Below are 20,567 nucleotides of genomic sequence, written 5' to 3' on the forward strand. Positions count from 1 at the left end.
TGCATGACGTAGGCGGAAGTACCGACCCAGTGTTTACAAAGAGAACATGCAAAAACTAAGTCAAAAGGCCTTTACAACAATAACAACAACAAAGGTAAAACAACGATTTCAGACGATTTTGAAGGAAAATTTAGTTTTTTGCCCTACTTCTGCCTACGTTACGCTTGACTTTACATGATAATGTAATGCTTGGCCAGTGCAAGATGAGCATTTGTGGTTAAAAGGTACACAAATTTTTTTTAATTTTTTTTTTTAGAAAATGACCAACTGTTAGATAAGACCCTTATTCCTCGGCTGGGATCGTGTAGAGCCCTTTGAAGCTGCACTGAAACTGCAATTTGGACCTTCAACCCATTGGTCCCCATTGAAGTCCACTATATGTAGAAAAATCCTGGAATGTTTTTCTCAAAAACCATAATTTCTTTTCAACTGAAGAAAGAAAGACATAAACATCTTGGTTGACATGGGGGTGAGTTAATTATCAGGAAATTTTAATTCTGAAGTGAACTAATCCTTTAAGTTAAAACAAAAATACTTTATATTGTGTATTTGGGAGGAACAGTAAGCATTTCCTCACAGCAGGTGGCGATCAAGCTCTTGTTTATGCACAGACAACCCCATATTCTTCTTTCATAAGGGATCAGGATTAGTAGAAAACAGATATGAGTTTTTTTAGCCATATGAGAGAGTTGATCATTCACATGACAATAATGGCGCCACTATTTACTCAGAAATGTGCCTGTAATAAATGTCACCTGCTCACTAGTAAGGTTACTCTTTAGCTATCATAATTATATAAGTCACATTTACTTCTTAAGTCTTCGGTTCCATTTATCAAATGCTACAAATGCAAGATCAATGCATGCATACATTATAATGTAGCCAAACCTAAAATAACATTGATAAACAACAAGATGGACACATATAAAACATATATCTTACAGTCATATTTACATGCAAGTATATTTTTTATTATGATTACATAACATTTATTTCAAACACAACAACAGCATTATACAGAAAGTACAATAAACAGTTGTTTCAAAATTATTATTAGATCAAACCAACTAAAAAAATGCTAGAATGTATTCACAGGACTGGCTGGGCATTTTACATGTAGAAAAATAGCTTTTGTGGTTCTTATATTCAATGTCTGCAAGAAAGCATGCAAAGATATAATCATAAAGTAATCATAAAGGAAATGTTGCATGCTCTTTATATAAACAAATAGCAAACAAAATGTAACAAGCAAAACAGCTGTCAACAAGCCAAGTATAGTGCTTTACAACACACTAAATGATTTATCGTTCTCTGAATTGTACACGCTTGTCTAGATTTCTGAGACAGCATTCATATTCAGCTTTTTTGTCCGAACAATGATAGAGGCTTCTCCCTTGACATCTCTCAGCCTGTCCGAGTCAAAGTCGACAAGCAGTTTCCTCAGGCCAGCACGGGTGGGTTTGAAGGAGAATTTAACTGTCACAGCCTGACCAGGTTCAATCTTACCACTGGAGAAAGAGAGACATATAGACATTAACAGTCAACCATAACTTGGATGCACTTTAGAAAATGTATACTGGATCCTAGAATTCTGTCATTTCTAAAACTAGTACATACTGTGTTTTTATTTCTCTGGCCTCTGTTAGTCCTGCTCCCTCCACAGTAAACACGCCTCCTTGGAGACTAACAGGCAAAGGATTGGTGAAGGAGATGTGCGCTGTCAGTTTACGTGATACAATCGCATTTCCGATAATCTGAAATGTAGAACAAATGTGGGTTATTAGTAAAATTGGTCAGTAGAGCCTTTCTCATCATTTATTCACTCTCATGCCATCCCCGATGTATCTAACTTTCTTTCTTCAGATAAACATAAATGGAAATTTTTAAGAAAAGAATCCATTTCTGCGAGTTCATATAATGTAATTGAATGGGTGTCGCTCGGTTGACGCTTGAAAAAGCGTCCATTTACTTGCATTATATTGACTCACAGAAATGGATTATTTTCCTTTGTTTGTGTTTATTTTGAAGATGAAAATAGAAAGTTTTATACATCGGGGATGGCATGAATGCGAATAAATGATAAGATTTTATATTTGGGTGAACTATCCCTTTAATTACCTTAATATGAAGTTCTGGCATTTTCAATGGGATGTTGACTTCTTGCAGGATGATGTTGTCCTGATCAGTGGGGTGGAGCAGGGCTGTGACCCTTATCATGTGATGTTCAGACACACACGCCCCATAATGGTCATACTGAAGTCGCAATACTTCTTTATGAGCTAAAAAGTGATGCAAAGATATTTTAGGACTTAATGTCAAAGGGCCCTAAATGAGAGGTGAAATTTGTTTGCAGATGCCACTATGTGCAACATAATTCAGGGTACTAAGTTTGCTAGTCTTCTTACCTTTGTGAGCTGGCACTGTGAGAGAGGTTGTCTTTCTCTGGCACTCTCCGCGGTGGATGCTATTATAGGTTATTGCGTTTGACGTGACTGTGAGTTGTGCATCTGTGTCCTCCCTGCCAGCGTTATACACCTCTATGATCACGTCAAAGTCTGTCCCGTGGATAGCTGGGGCGTGCTTGATAAAAAGCTCAAGCTCTCCTGGACTTTCGTTCTTTTGGCCCACTTGTCTTCCTGCTTTTTTATAAACCTCTCGCTCCTTCATTGAGCCTGTGGTGGGACAAAGCATTTGAATGTGATTAATATCAACTGTCAAAATTTCAGAATCAGTTGGCATGGATAAAATGATTTTCTTAACAATAGGTCTTGTTGTGAATAATTTGCAAGTGAAATGTATTTCCTTTTTATGCCAGCATCATCAAGACCTCTTATTTTTCAACCCAAGAGAAACAATTTTAATAATAGCTATAATACATTTTATAATATAAATAAAAAAATAATAAATGTTTCTGGTACAATATAATGCTTCAGGTACAATAGAATATGAGACAATGAACTTCAAGTCACCATGAAATCAAAATGGACAATTCTTGTTTTTTTATGGAATATTACAGTATTTATTATAAATGATTTATCCAATAAGAAACAACTATCGCAACTTCTGTTCTCTGTTCTTATAAACCGGCCTTAAAGTGTTAGTTCACACAAAAATGAAAAATCTCTCATTTATTACTCACCCTCATGTCGTTCCAAACCCGTAAGACCTTCATTCATCTTCAGAGCACAAAGATATTTCTGATAGAATCCGAGAGCTCTCTGACCCCTCCATAGACAGCAATTTAATTATTTTCAAGGTCCAAAAATGTAGTAAAGACATTGTTAAAATAGTCCATGTGACTACAGTGGTTCAACTTTAATTTTATGAAGCAACAAGAATATTTTTTGTGCGCAAAAACAAAACAAAAATAGCAACTTTATTCAAAAATTTCTTCTCTTCCCTGTCATTCTCCTACGCTGATAACACTTTACACGTGAGCACCACGACGCATGCGTGTGATACTGGCGAAGGAGCCGGCCAATAATGAGAAGGCGTTCTACAATTTGTCTACAACGTAAACAGCATAGGAGAATGTCAGGGAAGAGAAGTAATTGTTGAATAAAGTCATTATGTTTGTTTGTTTTGTTTTTGTTCACAAAAAGTATTCTTGTCCCTTCATAACATTAAGGTTGAACCACATGGACTATTTTAACGATGTCTTTATACTACCTTTCTGGGCCTTGAAAGTGGAAATTAAATTGCTGTATATGGAGGGGTCAGAGAGATCTTGGATTTTATAAAAAATATCTTAAAGGGTTAGTTCACCCAAAAATGAAAATTCTGTCATTTATTACTTACCCTCATGTCGTTGCGTACTCGTAAGATCTTCATTGATCTTTGGAACACAAATTAAGATATTTTAGTTCAATATTAATATAAGAAAGCGACGAGAATACTTTTGGTGCGGCAAAAAAACAATATAACGACTTATTTAGTGATGGCCGATTTCAAAACACTGCTTTAGGAAGATTCGGAACATAAATGAATCAGTGTATTGAATCATGAATCGGATCGCGGGTCAAATCGCCAAACTGCTGAAATCACGTGACTTTGGCGCTCCGAACTGTAGATTCGATACACAGATTCACTGTGCTTCGATGCTTTCGTCGAAGCATTGTTTTGAAATCGGCCATCACTAAATAAGTCGTTATTTTGTTTTTTTTGTCGCACCAAAAGTATTCTCGTCGCTTTATAATATTAATATTGAGCCACTGTACTCACATGAACTGATTTAAATATGTTTTTAGTACCTTTATGGATCTTGACAGAGGAAGTGACATTGCTCCCTATGGAGACCTCACGGAGCCATCGGATTTGAACTAAAATATCTTAATTTGTGTTCCGAAGATGAACAAAGGTCTTACGGGTGTGGAACGACATGAGGGTAAGTAATAAATGATAGAATTTTCATTTTTGGGTGAACTAACACTTTAATATCAGAACAGAGTGTCACAGATCAATAATGTTGAAACAAATGAGAAGATATGACAGGTTGCTTGTTGGACATTACCTTCAGGATATTTGTAATTAGCAGTAATGTCCTCTCTGACGTCTCCATACACACTCTTAGTGCTAATGTTGCGTCCAATCATTTTACTGTTTTGGGACACTTGAGATCGTTCCCCATCTGGATGAACAATCCAGACGATCAGATCTGCGTTCACTTCGGAAAACACAAATGGGATGTCATACTTCAACCCAACCTCTCCCTCCTTGACTGCACGGACTGGACAAGGCCCACAACAGAAAACTCCTGTAAAAACATGGAAGCAGAGGATGTAGGAAAACTAGCTAATAATATTCCAGTTTGATGCAACGGGAGATAGGAGAAAGAAGGCATTCTTTTTTTTTTTTTTTACTTTAAGGAGTAAAGCTTATTTATAAAGATTACCATCACTCCTTTCTTGAGGCGTTGGATCTAGCACCTGCCATCCATTGTAACCTTCTGGGAGGTCATCACGTTTCATCCAGGACTCAACCCAACAGTGGTAATTCCTGAAAAAAAGGATGAAGCTTAAAGATTAAGTTATTTCATAATTTAGGAAACTTAATGGGGTTATAATTTATGTCTTAAAGGGATAGTTCACCCAAAAACGAAAATTCTGTCATCATTTACTTAACCTCAAGTAGTTCTAAACCTGTATGAATTTCTTTGTTCTGCTGAACACAAATGAAGACATTTGGAAAAATGTCAGTAACCAAACAGATCTCACTGACTACCATAGTATCTATTTTTCCTACTATGGTAGTAAATGGGGGGTGAAATCTGTTTCGGTTACTGACATTTTTCCAAATGTCTTCCTTTGTGTTCAGCAGAACAAAGAAATTCATAAAGGTTTGGGTGAGTAAATGATGACAGAAATTTTCATTATTCATTATTAAACTATCCCTTTAAGTATCAACTTTGTCTCAGATCTTTCTCCTAAAATTGCTTAGAAGAAATAAAAATAGGCAGAAATGAAACAACTGTTTCATACAGAAAGGGTTTGGAGCTTTAAATTTTATGTGGATATCATAACATACCAGATGCTGTCCTTCCTGCCTTCAGACACACTTTCAAGTTGATCATTGACAAGGTAATCCACAGAAATGTTTGCATCGGTGTCATGAGCAGATGAGTAATTAGTGATGCATCTGGTTGGAATGCCAAGACAGCGAAGGACTGTGGAAAGGTGATATTACTGATCACGTGTGAGACATAGACAGTAATAACAAGACTATGCTATTCTGAATTTAGCAAATGATTAACCGCTCTAATAGTTCAGTTCAGAGAAGAACCTCGACTATTCATTAAAAGAACAAGCTCATTCATTCGGGAATCAGACTAGTGGTTGCACTGTATGTTTTTGATTCATTAAAAGGACTCATAAGAGTCACTTGTTCAAGTTTTTTTGTGTTTTTGAATCACTAAAATGAACCGTCTCATAACAGTCATTAATCAAACTTAGATATTTGTCCTAATTGCCTTATACACTTTTGGTTGACTAAGAAGAACCGGCGAGTGATTTGTTCGTGAATTTGGCTGCCCTGTTTACTACATTGTACATTTTTGATTCATAAACTGGACTACAGTAGTCATGCTGGATGCATGCAGGCTGTAAGGACAACACAACATAAATACATTTCTTGCCACTATTTTGGGGTGCATGGTGTCTTTTCATTGCATCACTGCAAACCCAGAGCTCAGGTAAAATACAATTTCTTTCATCATGCTGCTGAAGATACAGCAGCAGGTGAGAAAAGTGGTGCAGGAAACAATGACATTGATTATTTTTTTCTCACCTGTGCAGGCGACTCCTGTGAACACCCAGCACTGCCCATAACGCACTTTCTGTCCTCCACCCTCACTCCAGCGCCTTAAGATGGGCACACTGCCAGTCCAACGTGTGGGTGCCACCCCATCACCGTACTCTCCATCCCAGCGCCCAGATACCACCCCCCGGTCATCATTAGCATTCACCTATTAATGCAGATTGTACGTATGTATGGTATATAGTGTAGTTTAATTCGGTAAAAACTTAATTTATGCTTCAGCAAATATGATTATAACAATGGCCATGTTGACAGATGCCTTACCATGGCAGTAATAGTCCTGCTAACATAAACAGGACTTGCTCTGTTGACAATATCCATCTCTGAATTTTTCATGGCTGCAGGCGAATTGTCCAGCACTTCAAAGCAAATATCCACCACATCTTTCTCAAACTGTTTGAAAAAGAGAATGCAAAAGATATGACTATCTTGTTTTGCTTGCATTAGTATATAAAGTAGACCTACTACTTTATATACTATTTAACATTCTTCTGCATACCCCCTCTCTTCCACTTAGACTGCTGCAGTAATTTTCCATTAAGGGACAATATTTTCCCCCTTAAACTGACTGTGCATTAAAGTGCTTTTTATTTACCTTTATATATACCTTTATAAAATAAATAATATAAATTATTAAATATATTTAAATAATAATATTTTAAATTAAAAAAGACAAATAAGCAATGATGTGATAAAATGAGAGATACTTTAAATATTAAACAAAAACCACCAGTCTTAATGAGTGAGTCATCGAGTCATTCATTCATTCAGTAATGAAGCAAGTGGCAGTATTTTTGAAAGGGTAATTGAATAATTGACTCTCATGGTTTTTTCACAGCCACAGATTCCTTCACAAAACATCGATATGAGTCACAGATCTGCTGTGGCTTTCGTTGGAACTAGAGATGCAGCGATTTTTTGATAGTGTAATCTGCCAATACCTATTTTTGCTGATTCCAATTTTCTTTCTTAGAACAGATTTATTCGTACCATAAAGTTATAAAACATATTCAGTCAAGAGCAGAAAGTGATTTTCTTTGTCTTTTGTTCTTTAAATAACATGACAGACAGCAGCAGATTTGACGTCAATTTGATGTCAATATTTTGACATCAAATTAACGTCAGTTTTTTGACATTAAATTGATGTCCACACACTTATGTCCAATTGATGTTGAAAAAAACCCATCAAACTGACAAATTTTTTGACATCAATTTTTTGACGTCAGCGTCAAGCATGCTTTCAGAAACCCTCCAGCCTCCCCAGCTCCACCTGTATAGATCTGCTACGGGTAATTCATGTATGCTATATTGTACAGCAGCAGTATTTTTTTATATTTTCTATATATATATATATATATATATATATATATATATATATATATATATATATATATATATTTTTTTTTTTTTTTTTTTATTATTGACATGATTTGATCAGCAGCTGATTGGACAGATTTGACCCAAATGTCACATCTAACCAATCACCTGCTTATTTATTTTCTTGTGGGCTAATGAGGATCTTTTTTTTGTTCGCACTGAAGTAAATTTAAAATAATAAAAAAAAATAGTCTGGCCAAGGCTGCAGCCAAGGCAAGCCTGTGCATTAATCCACGCCTGGCTTGGAACAATAGTACAAAACTCCCAGCATGCATCACAGCATGAATAAGTTATGCAGCTGAATTTTCCTATTATTTTCTTTAATTCTAACTATTTGCTTTTAGTTTTGCTGTGGTTTTTGTTCTGTCTTTTAGTAGCTTTTTTGTGGTGTCCAGAGCTGATCTGATTGTCTGAATATTTATTTGTCACCATTTTTGAGATTCATACGCTGATTGCTTATATCTGTGTTTGTCAGTGTAATTTACTGGTTTGGGCTCATTTTTTTTTTTTTAAATCTTCAATCTTATAACTGAGATTTCACAAAGATTATAAAATCATCATCTGATCTCACTTCAGTTTTCTTTGGAGCGGTCTGCCCAAGTGGCATCATTCCACGTCACATATGGCCCAGATCATCATAACACACGTAGCAGATGTGGGCCGGATCTGGTCCGACACAAAGTTGCTATCTAGGATCAACTAAAAGCTAGATGTATGTGAAGTATGTAAAGTACGCAGTATAGACGTCCAATAATTTTACACACTGCTCTGTTATTGTAGGGGCATCAACGTTACATTTTCACGCCCCTAAACATGACACAGAACAAAACGAACTGTGATTGGGTGCATTACATGTCAGTCAGATGGTCTCTGGGCAGTCCTTGGCCAGTGAAAGTCCAGACCTTCTGCTGTCAGTCTGAAAGGTCTGGCTACGCAAGACTATTGAGATTATGAGATTGAGTTGAGATTATTGTGGTAATTAACAGTAAACGCCATAGTGCCTGACTTATATTATACAGAGAAAGCTTGGGACTTATAGTTCCCCCACCTAATCTGATGTATCAAGTTTTTCTTGATCCCCCCCCCCAGACCTCCAATTTCTGTTTGACTGAAAGGGGACAGTCACTTGTTTGTGAGACAGACATTGTTTGATATCTACAGAGAGTGATTACCCATCAGACAAGCCCTCTGCGGTTCTCCTGCCACCCATCTGTCACAATTCACACTTTGCCTCATCTGAATTCCACCACCATGCAACATCACCCGTAAATCCTGACTGTGTGTCAGTCATCTCAGGCCATGACACTTTCTCAGAGAGGACACTGACCACAAGACTGTATAAACAGATGGGGGCTGTATAAGTTAGGTTCTTTGGTGAGCATGTGTGAATGCATTTGTAGGTTACCTGCCCAAAGTTCCAGGATACAGTAGTGATATCATCCCATGAGCCCTGGTACAAGATCCCGTTTTCATTTAAAATGTACTCCTGCAGCAGTTCCTCACTGGGAAGGTACACAGAGTCATCTACAGGGAGAAATATAAGGCCACAGTGATCACATATCAGTGTTTCCCATACATTGACTAGACTGTGGCGGCCCGCCACATTCTAATTTGTCCTGCCACAGTCTCAAAATGAAACGGAAATGTGGTTTGTCGCGATAATTAAATAACCGTCTGATAATTGCGCTCTTTTATATGGCAAAAGTGGGAGTCATAGAGTAAAATAAGTAGACTAGCACCAATTAAGTTTTCGTGCACTATATTCAAATTAATCTGAAGCCATTCCATAGCCTCATGTCGTTAAGTTCACGGTCAGAAACTCGTCTTCCCTCTGCCACAGCTGTCAATCATTCTCTGTTCAGCACTCAAACAGAGCGTCGCGTTCGGTAACGACAGTCAGCACGGTAAAACTCTCCAATATGATATATTCCCATTTTAATACTTGATATGTAGATAAAGGGCTGTGGATTTGCATAAAATGACTTTATCTTGCTGGAGTTTTATGCTGTTTCTGAACAATGTCATCATACTGGCTACAGTGTGTCTGTTAGATCGCACAACACAAGGACTATGAATTTGCGTCACACGCATAATAACTGGAATTTAAAAAAGTGAGAAGAAACATATGTTTAATAAACTGTTAGATGCAGATATACATATGGATTCTCTTTGTACCGTGAACTTTTCAATGCGCAGCGCAACTGCGTGCTCTGACTCGATATTGCTTCAAGCGCATCATTCTGCTCCCGGGATGCGCATTAGCGGTTTTTTGCTGCTGTTTTGAAGCGTTTTATATTATAATGGTTTTGCACACTGAAAGATCATTAATAGCCTATTTTGTTCTGTCGTATCTATCATATCTTTTTGCCCCATTAAAAAGCTGCACAATACATTTAAAATAAGCGTCTTTTAATCTTACATTAATATGAATACATAATTATTTACATATAAATCTAATATAAATCTTTTTTTATTTCATAAGAATACAAATAGTAATTTTACACTTTTTATTAACATTTGGATTTATAAAATTACTCTGCAAAGGTGTTTTTTTTTTCTTCTCCAAGATATACTTTTTACTGCTGAATTATATAGGCTACTCACCTAGTTTACTTATTTATTTATTGGTCAGCTAATGATTATATATTTTTATTCATTTATTATTTTTCTCTATAATGAAGTAATGTATTTAGTGCATTCTGGATTGTTTAACAAATCAAAGAGTGACCATTAGTTCCACAAATACAGATGTATAGATACAGGCTTCCACTAATACATTAATTCAACAAAGGTAACCTCTTTTGCTACATATTTTTAATGGTTTTATGGTTTTAATTGTATATTCTACATGTTTGACCACTTATGAACTATATTTATCTTTTAGCCTACTATATGTTGTGTACGTGACACTACTATCAACAATAAATAAATTACTAAAGCACAAATTGTTTACAAGAGAACAAATTTCTTCATTGATCTAGTCAATCAGTTTTGCTCTCAGAATGCACCAGATTTATGCTTTTAAATTTAAAAAGTAAAACCCCCCGGACCCCCCTAGAGGAACCGATGTCCACCCACCACAGTCTCACAAAATCCTGTGGGAAACACTGCATATGCTACAATCTTTTGAATATGGTTTCTTTCTTCTGCTGAACACAAAAGAAGACATTTTGAAGAAAGTCAGTAACCAAACAGTTGATGGGCCCCATTGACTTCCATAGTATTTTTTACCATACTATGGAAGTCAATGGGGCCCATCAGCCATATTCTTCAAAATATCTTCTTTTGTCCTTAGCAGAAGAAAGAAATTCATACAGGTTTGGTACAACTTGAGGGTGAGTAAATGATGACAGAATTTTCATTTTTGGGTGAACTATCCCTTTAAGGCCCGTTCACGTAAGGGCAATGATTAAAATGAGAACTATAATTAAAGTTTTAAAAATTGTACTAATTCTATGAGAATAGGGAAGTCTATGACACAGCATTAAATATCTTCCGCTTTAAATGCTCAAATTCTTTTAATGATATAATTCTCTTTTATGATATAAGTCTTTTTATCATTACAATTATCATTCTGTCTTACCCAACAATATAGGCTATCAAGCTCCAAAATAACAAAAAAGCAGCATAAAACTATAATAATAGTGGCCAATGCAACTTCAACACTATATTCCAAGTCTTATATAGAGTCGTGTGAGAAATAGAACCTTTGTATGGAAGAAACAAAGTCATGATTTTTCAGGTGAGCAATCCCTTTAAATACCTCACCTTTACACCAGGGATTGAAAAGCAGGTAGAAAGTCTGAGGCTCGGTTTGCTCCAGGATCTGCCCATCACCTGAGAGCAAAACCACAGTCATGCTGTACAGACCCACAGGAGCATCAGCAGGGCTGTGGAGGGTCAGCATCACCTCACCCTGAGCATTACGCTGACTGAACCACCATTTCCCATGATCCTGCTCTGAATCTAACACCTTCAAGACCACCTCATTATTCTTACCTGTAACACGCAAACACATGCACAGAAATTAGAGGATAAATATAAATTTACACAATATAAAAACATACAGTACAGTCCAAAAGTTTGGAACCACTAAGATTTTTAATGTTTTTAAAAGAAGTTTCGTCTGCTCACCAAGGCTACATTTATTTAATTAAAAATACAGTAAAAACAGGAATATTGTGAAATATTATTACAATTTAAAATAACTGTTTTCTATTTGAATATATTTCACAAAGTAATTTATTCCTGTGATGGCAAAGCTGAATTTTCAGCATCATTACTCCAGTCTTCAGTGTCACATGATCCTTCAGAAATCATTCTAATATGCTGATCTGCTGCTCAAGAAACATTTAATATGTACAATTGTACAAAATATTTGTGTACAATATTTTTTTCAGGATTATTTGATGAATAGAAAGTTCAAAAGAACAGTCTTTATCTGAAATCTAATTTTTTGTAACATTAAAAATGTCTTTGCTGCCACTTTTGATTGATTTAATGCATCCTTGCTGAATAAAAGTATTCATTTCTTTAATTTCTTTTCATAAAAATTCTCACTGACCCCAAACTTTTGAACGGTAATGTATAATGCTACAGAAGCTTTGTATTTCAGATAAATGCTGTTCTTTTGAACTTTCTATTCATCAAGGAATCATGAAAAAAAAAAGTACACAACTGTTTTCAACATTGAAAATAATCATTAAATGCATTCAAATCAGCATTTGATTTCTGAAGGATCATGTGACACTGAAGACTGGAGTAATGATGCTTAAAATTCAGCTTTGCATCACAGGAATAAATTACTTTGTCAAATATATTTAAATAGTACACAGTTATTTTAAATTGTAATAATATTTCTGAATATTACTGTTTTTACTGTATTTTAAATTAAATAAATGTAGCCTTGGTGAGCAGACGAAACTTCTTTTAAAAACATTAAAAATGTGTCTTATGCTGTTGTCATATCCATTTTAGTATTTTTGTGATTGAGTGACTTGTCTTTATCCTCCAACTATACAGATCTGTCTAAGATTATTACAGGTCCAAAACCTGTAAGCCATCTATTCGTCTTTCTCTCTGCTTAACCTGTTAATCTCTCCTTTGTATTACTCACCCAGGTGTAGTATGAGGTTGAGCTGGTGGTCTGGGATCTGTGGGATGTGCTCAGTACACTGCAGGACTACAGAGAAGGGCTGACCTCTGCGCACAAGCAGACGCTCCACGTCCATCTCCTCTGTGCGGTGAGCATGGTTATTCTCATGACACTGCAGATCTATATCACTCAGTATGGCTGGACACAAAAGAAATGAATAAATATCCTAAATATCTAATATTCTAAATATACATTTAGTTGAAGTGGGCCTTAGTTTTCTTTATGTTGCTCTGTTTTTTTGGGGTGGCTGAATTTATTTTGATTATGGGATGGATTAGTGATGTGGTTGCCTAGCAAATTTTGTTCTCCAGCCTTGCTGACCAGTTTGAGATATGCAAATTTGGATCATCTTCTTATGAACTGCAGTATTGATTTGCATTACATTTTCATACATTATCTTTATACGCAATGGGGTCTAAAAGTCTGGGACCGAAAATGTATTACTAAACAAAAAATAAATAAATAAGAACGTTTTAAGATTTAGACTCTAATCAAAGGTAAGCAAATTGTTAACTTCTACAAAAATGTTCTTGTTTCCACTGATGTACAAAATGGTCTTTGGGACAATTTCAAACATTCTTATTCTCAACATGTTTAGTCTGCATGAGATGCCAAATAACAGTTTTGGGGAAGGAAGAGAAGATAATAAAATGCTGATGATGTGTGTGAAGTTTCATAGTTTGTGGTTGCAAGGGTCTGTTACTTCAACAGCAAACTAAAACTTTTTTTCTCTCACAAAGCATTAAAATTTACATGTCTAATGTATGTGGTAATACATCTGATCAGCTTGGATTCTTCTATTGCTTCTTGATGCTACATTTACTTTTAATATTACTGGCATGCCACTTTCTTTATCACTTTCCAAGCTGAGGCTATAAAGCTCAGACCTCACAAAGAGATCCAATACGGGACCAAATAAAATATCACAGTCCGCCAACAAGTCAGCGATCCGTTTCCATATTTATTTTAACAGTGCAGAGCATTTCCAACCCACCTGCCCAACATGACACACAGCCAAAAGAAGTATTGCCACCAGGAATATTTTACAAGGAACTTTAGCATCTCATAATTTTGCTGTTTGAGAAATAATAATAATAATAATATATATACAACAATATATTTTTAATTTGAACCAGTGTAGAAAGACCACATTTTTGGAATATAAATTAAAAAGTAATTTGGAGTGTAGATGTTTTTTTGTTTTTTGTTTTTTTTTAAACCTATGGAAAAGTATCATGCCAGCCCTCTTGGCGAAATTCTTGACCACCAAACTGCTTTATGTAATATATTTGAATTCGTTTTTTATAAACTTAACAATACCATTACTAAACAACCTTTATAGAAATTCATTAGTAAACAAAACATATTACATTTATTGTATTGCAAGTGTGTGTGACAGGCGTTTATGCTGAATAGCACACTGTATTATTGCTCTCAAGCATATGAATATACTTAATTCTGACTTTTTAGCTTAATAATACAAATATATTAAGTGACAGAACATTAAAGTGACATTCTTACCACTATGCCTGGCCATTGATGGATTTATCCTGACACTTCTTGTAAGTGATCGGTGAGCCTTTGTAAAATCCTGCTCTTGCAAATTTCCGTAGTCCAGTCCAAGACAGTTGTCCTCCCTGTAGCACCTTAGGATCCGTTTTATAGCGAAAGAGTGTCCACGCCCCTTGACGCCTCACCATCTCTGTCGTCGACTGTCCTTCTTTTTGCGTAAGACACACCCTGACTCACACATCCTCCCCGTGGCCTTTATGACCTCTGACATCACACACACACACACAAGTTCCTCAAGCAGCCAGAAGTGTGTACAGACAGTGATCTGTGTGTATAGCTCTACCTCTGCCTCCGTGGAAAAAGGATAAAGGTTACGAAATTTACTACAACCGGCATCATTTCTGGAATCACGTCATTACTGGAAACACTTTCTTTTGCGAACGAGCCAGGGTCACACACAGGGGCCTTTTGTTAAAAAGAGAAGTTCTGATGGTTGGGTAACACTTCCATAGTATTAGATCTACTCCGCCCCTATTTTCCTGAGTCATAGACAGTTACTTTCTATTTTTAAAAGTCTCCTATTTAAGCAGAGGTAGAAAAGACATTAATTATTAGTTAATAAGACTGAATTAACAAGTTATGGGTAACGTGAATTAGGCCTCAAATGTTGGATTAAATAAGGCTACACTTTTTCCTGGCATAAATAATAAAAATCAGGCATTTGACTTTAGTTCAGTTCTTTTTCCAAGTTCAACAGTATGAAGGCAGATGGGTCATCAAATATTTTCTGACTAAATGTACTAAAAGTAAAGTAAAGTCTTTCCTCCACAAATTTTCTCTGTACAACTGAATGTAAAACATGCATTGAGTAACACACACAATATAGCGGTTTAACATATATTATCTATAATGTGTAAAGTGTAATGCACTGTTATGAAATGTCTAACGTGTCAGATAGAGGTCAAAGGATCATACTGCAGAAGCAACTAAAACTTCTGACATAATTTTGTGAGAAATTTCCCTACTATTTGTGGAGTTAATTAAATTCCATTAAGCTCCCTCACTGATGTTATAACAGCATTAAACTTTTAACAACTGGGAGCCACATAGATCATTAGAATTCTCTTTCCCAAAATAAAGTCATGTGTCTGCCGTATTGTCTGGAAGAACAATGACCTCTCCGGCAGTGGATTCTCACCATGCTGTGACATTACTACAGTGCTTTTTGATTACACAGGGACACAGAAGGGTCTCTGTCTTGCCTATATGATGGGAAGCAACACCATACCACAGCTACAGAATGTGCATGCGTGTGACACTGAGATGAGGAATGCTGGATAAGGTAGTTTTCAGGAAATAAGACTCACACCACCTCTTCCAAAAAAGAAGCACAAAGTTTATATACACAGATTTTTGTTGAATTTCACATTACTCTCTCACTGATTTTCATGAAAGAGTTATCGTCATACAAGTGAGGAACATACTAGTAACTGTTTGGATAAAAGCATCTGCTGAATGAATGTGAAGGTACTGGTACTCGCATAGGTACTGTAATTTGTCAGACCTCTAGTCTACGGAAAAATTTTACTGCAGAGGCATCGGAACAATCTGAAAAGTGGGTGAGACACAGTGATAAATATAAATGGAAAAATATGTAAAAATTATTGCTAAAAAAATATTATCTAGCCTACTTCTTGTAATGTTCCACATGCTGAGTTTACAGTAAACGTCATTACTCTCTTGTGCCTATTTTCCTGTTTTTCCTATAAATAATGTTTTTCTGTAATTTTCCTATTTGAATTAAAGTTTTCTAAATGGGTTTATATTTAAGCATACTCTTGATGTATTAAGTACAAATTCATAAAGTATTAAATGGGACCTATTATGCCCCTTTTTACAAGATGTAGTAGTCCCCAGAATGTGTCTGTGAAGTTTCAGCTCAAAATACCCCACAGAAAGAGTAAGAGTTGGAAAGAGTTCTCTAGTGCTTAGTTGTTTGCTGCAGCCTAAAAACCAAACAGACTCCATTCTATGCCTCAGAATATGCTTTAATCACGGCCGGGAGAGTTCTCATCATTCCAGAGAAACTCTCTCCGAAAAAAGGAATACAACAGGTTTTATAGGATTTCAGGTACACTTTACAGTCAGTATGGCATGATCTATTACTCATTATCATCAGTCTCAATATGATTGGTTTAGATTTAAGAAAAACATCTCAGTTCCTCTGTCCCGCTTACTGCTGGAGTAAATTTAGATTAGAACAACTGAATCACAAGATCATCAAAAAATGTCTCAGGGTTAATAGTTCAGATTACTCAATAGGTCAAAACAACCTCTCCTTTATCCCCAAAAGGGATGCTGTCTAGCCAGCACAGCAGAATGTTTCTGAATCGGAACACTCAGTCCTGGTGATTGTTTCTCTATTTCTAAGTTAGATTATTATTATTAGGCCTGTAGAAGAAAAGAAATGTTAGTTCATTATTAATTAGTTAAAAAATTCCATCACACCATTTTTGAGTGGAAGGAAAAACATGCTGTTTTCGTGCATGTTTCTTTAAATGCAAATGAGCTGCTGCTCTCCGCCCTGATTTCCAGAAGAGGGCAGAGCCTTTACAGCTCGTGCTTCAAATACTCTGCCAAAAGCTAACAAACATCTGTTTGTTTGTTTTATCATCTCTATTGAGGTCATGCTCATGTGATATTGCAGTTCATCATCATCATGAAAGTTCATTATCTGCATGTGCTTTAAATCCATATCAGTCTAAAAAGCCTATATTGCATGAAACCGGTTTCAGTTAATACCCAGGTAAGTATGAGATACTACGTGTAAATGTACACCGGTGTGTGTTAAACATTCAAACGTTCTGTATTCTTAAACTGATGACATGAATTTTGATGCACTGTATACCACAATAATATATTTAATGAGTTTGTTTGCCCTTTTTTTTTTTTTTTTTTTTTTTGGTTATCTGAGAGTTGAAAACTGTTCCACTTTCGGTAAAACCAAAGTGTCTTTTAGATATATAAAGTCTAGTAAAACGCAGTGCTCGTCAATGTAATTTTTCACCCAGCCGTCCAATCACAGTGGAAGAGGGGCGGGACAAACACCACACCGACCAAACATTCTACTTGACTGAACAACAATGGAAAAGTAAACATTGCTGGTTACTGCATTTTTATGTCGAGTGATTTTCTTCAAAATTAGACACTAGTAACATATTACTGCCTGCCATATTCCGTGTCATGAAAGCAACCAAAACATCTCAGTTGGAAAAACGCTGCGCCTCCAAAGCGCTCTCAAGCGCCATCGGCTGGCCGTTTTCAGAAGAACACCATTCAGGCATTTTTTTCAGCTGACTAAAAATGCTTTGGTGGACAGTGGACAGTGGACACAAGTCAATTGAATATTTATTGTTAGGCATATGGCCTAGTTACTTTTGCGTTTGTGCAGTATACTGGAGCCAAACCTGAGAAGGAAGTCCCGAAGATTTCACAGCGTTCCTGGACACATAGTTTACCTAGTTGTATTTAATTGGCAGGGATTATGCACATTGAGAAAGAGCGCGCACGCTATTTACAAATGATTGGAGCGTTTGAATCCGGAGGAGAGTTTAGGGAAAGTTTTACGCGCAAATTACTCCGAGTTTACTCATATATTTTCGAAAATTTCATGAATGAGGCTAGTTAAGCTTAAGTGTTCTTTTGAGCTCTTTGTGAAACTATATAAATTATAAGGCCTATTTGTTTGATTATCTTGCATTGGTATAGTCAGATATTTTCCTCCCGCTGGCTTCTCAAACATTCGTGTTTATCAAACAGGGTTTATTCTTGCCTTGCATTTAATTTCATGTTTTTTTCCATGTTCTAATAATCTTCAGCAGAGAAGTGAATCTCGCGACTCGCGATAATTGGCTGTTCCCTGCACGTGGCACTTTCGCTTCAGACTTGCACACTGAGAGCTGACAGAGAAAGTTGTACCTGTTCTAAACCAGGTTGGATTTATATGGATTTGTCAACTCTAAACCTACTCTGAGTTTGTCCATCTAGCTTCATTCAGCAGACCTCTGATATATGGATATGGTTTTCTGAACGCACATATCCGAAGCACACGCACAGAAAGCTGGATGTCAGACGGCGCGTCCAGTAATGTGAGTATTAAATTAAGTTCTCTTTCACGTCTTATTATTGGCTTAAACTGTCAAATACAAAAGGTTATGTCAAAAAAACTTACCCCCGATTTCACAGTCAAAGTTTAAACCTAACGTTAGTCCCAGAATAAAATGCATGTTTGAGCTCTTTTAACTGAAAACAACTAGTACACCAGTAGCCTAATGTTTTTCAAACGGGCATTTATAAAAGCGACATATCTTAATTCAGGGGTTGGCAATGTTTGATGGGGTGTTTGATGGGGTTGGAGCTAAACTCTGCCGGACAGCGGCTCTCCTGGATAGATGTTGTCTATCCCTGTCCTAATTAAATTATAATCCTGGCTTAATCTTAACCCTGTCTGTAAAACCAGGGCAAAAATATAACACAAACAGTAGGTCGTGTCTGTGAAAGTAAACAGCAAGTAAATAAATCGCATGTGTATAATAGATCAGTGTAAAGTGACAAAAGCGTAGTATACAATATCTAGACTACCTACCTACTGCTATATATTCTTACTTGAATGCTGCTGTTAAATTCTCTGGTGAGCAGATAAACATGGCGGACTGTGTACAGCTCACTGAGGGGTGAAGTTAAAGGTGCTAAAGAGGATGTTTTGTTTTATAAATTTTTGCAGTATTACTTGAAACTGTCTTTACTAACTGATAAAAGACTATTTATTAGGTGCACTGAAAGTAATAATATTAATATACATCATCTGTGCACGAGGTAGGGCCTTAAAAACATCAGCCAATCGCGTAAACGATTGGCCCTCTGGCCCTCTGGCTGTCAATCACTGCTATGACGTTCCTTGTGAGAGACGTGCGCGGCTGCGCGCTCCAGTAACTTTCAACACTCTACAGGCGCCGCATGCAATGTTTTTGTCAGGAGACAGGAGCAACAACTGCAGATTATGAGTTACCTGTGGTGAGTCCGACATAATGAATCCACTAACACGACACAACGAATGCAGGTGGTAAACACTCGTGTTCCAATACTCGTGCACGAATTTTGGGAGGCGTTCCCTCTAAATGTGCTGTGAAGGAGGGGGGTTGTTCTTACGCATGCGCTCATTTCAAAAACTCACTAACAGTCTTTGGATTCTCAGTCGACGAAAAGATCCTCTTTAGCACCTTTAAGCAAATAGGGAAGATTCTGTCATGGGCGGAGCCTGTTTCAAAGTGACTTCACATTGGAGTACATTCCTGAATGGCTCATTTTGACACTCTTTCAGGTTTATGGGGAAAATAACAAATGTATCATATGTTATTTTATGTATGTACTGTACACCAGGCCTATCCAAAGCCACAGCAGAACTGTTGTGTCTCCGATCAGCACAGTGGTGTTTACTGTAGGCTTGTTCAAGATGCATCGGTGCTGTGCAGACTGATCGGTGTATGACATCAAAGTACCGCAAGAGCGATTGGAGAGAATATAACTGCTTATGCTTTTGAACCGCTCTCGCTGTACTTTGATGTCATACACTGATCGGTCTGCGCAGCGCCAATGCATCTTGAACAAGCCTTGTTTCTTTCCTGAATGAATCATCTGTTATGAACAAATCAGTGGAATGAATCAATCAATGACTCATTCATTATAGACCCCTTAATCGCCTAGGTCACTGTGACGTCACCACTCTAGCTGGAGGCAAAACGTAAATAAGAATTCATAGCGGGCGCGCTAAAAGTTTGAGGTTTTTGACTTTAAAATGTCGTCTTGTTGTGTTTTTGGTTGCCAGAATAGAAGGAACAGGACTTTTGGTTCAAAACTAAAGTTTTACCAGATCCCGGCAGACATTTCCTTCACAGAAATCAAAAAGATAATTGTGGTTGAATGCAATACGGCATACAGACTGGACTGAGACGATCATAAATAATACTCGTGTTTGCATTGCACACTTCATATCAGGTCAAATAATCGATGCATATGTAATGGTGTGTTGGTTTTATCTAGTACAAATCATCAAGTTTCTGTTTTATAGGTGAAAAGTCGCCAACTTTCAGCGCACTAGCTAGCTTAAGTGTTAAACAAACATACAGCGATAGATGTTTGTGCCATCCTTTGA

At 36.6% G+C, this 20,567-nt stretch overlaps 1 protein-coding gene across 1 annotated transcript; it reads right to left on the bottom strand.

Moving 5' to 3' along the window:
• Positions 1-959: 959 nt before the first annotated feature.
• On the bottom strand, positions 960-14,740 carry tgm2l (transglutaminase 2, like). The gene is made up of 13 exons (XM_067389284.1): positions 14,366-14,740; positions 12,806-12,982; positions 11,458-11,688; positions 9,095-9,213; positions 6,577-6,705; positions 6,283-6,460; positions 5,524-5,662; positions 4,892-4,995; positions 4,511-4,753; positions 2,406-2,672; positions 2,119-2,279; positions 1,618-1,754; positions 960-1,508 (listed from the first exon to the last, which is right to left on the bottom strand). The coding sequence occupies exons 1-13, from the start codon at positions 14,379-14,381 to the stop codon at positions 1,331-1,333; spliced, it is 2,079 nt and encodes a 692-aa protein (XP_067245385.1). The 5' UTR covers positions 14,382-14,740; the 3' UTR covers positions 960-1,330.
• Between the last annotated feature and the right edge of the window lie 5,827 nt (positions 14,741-20,567).

The sequence above is a fragment of the Chanodichthys erythropterus genome, chromosome 7, assembly GCF_024489055.1.
Source record: "Chanodichthys erythropterus isolate Z2021 chromosome 7, ASM2448905v1, whole genome shotgun sequence".
Classification (NCBI taxonomy): domain Eukaryota; kingdom Metazoa; phylum Chordata; class Actinopteri; order Cypriniformes; family Xenocyprididae; genus Chanodichthys; species Chanodichthys erythropterus.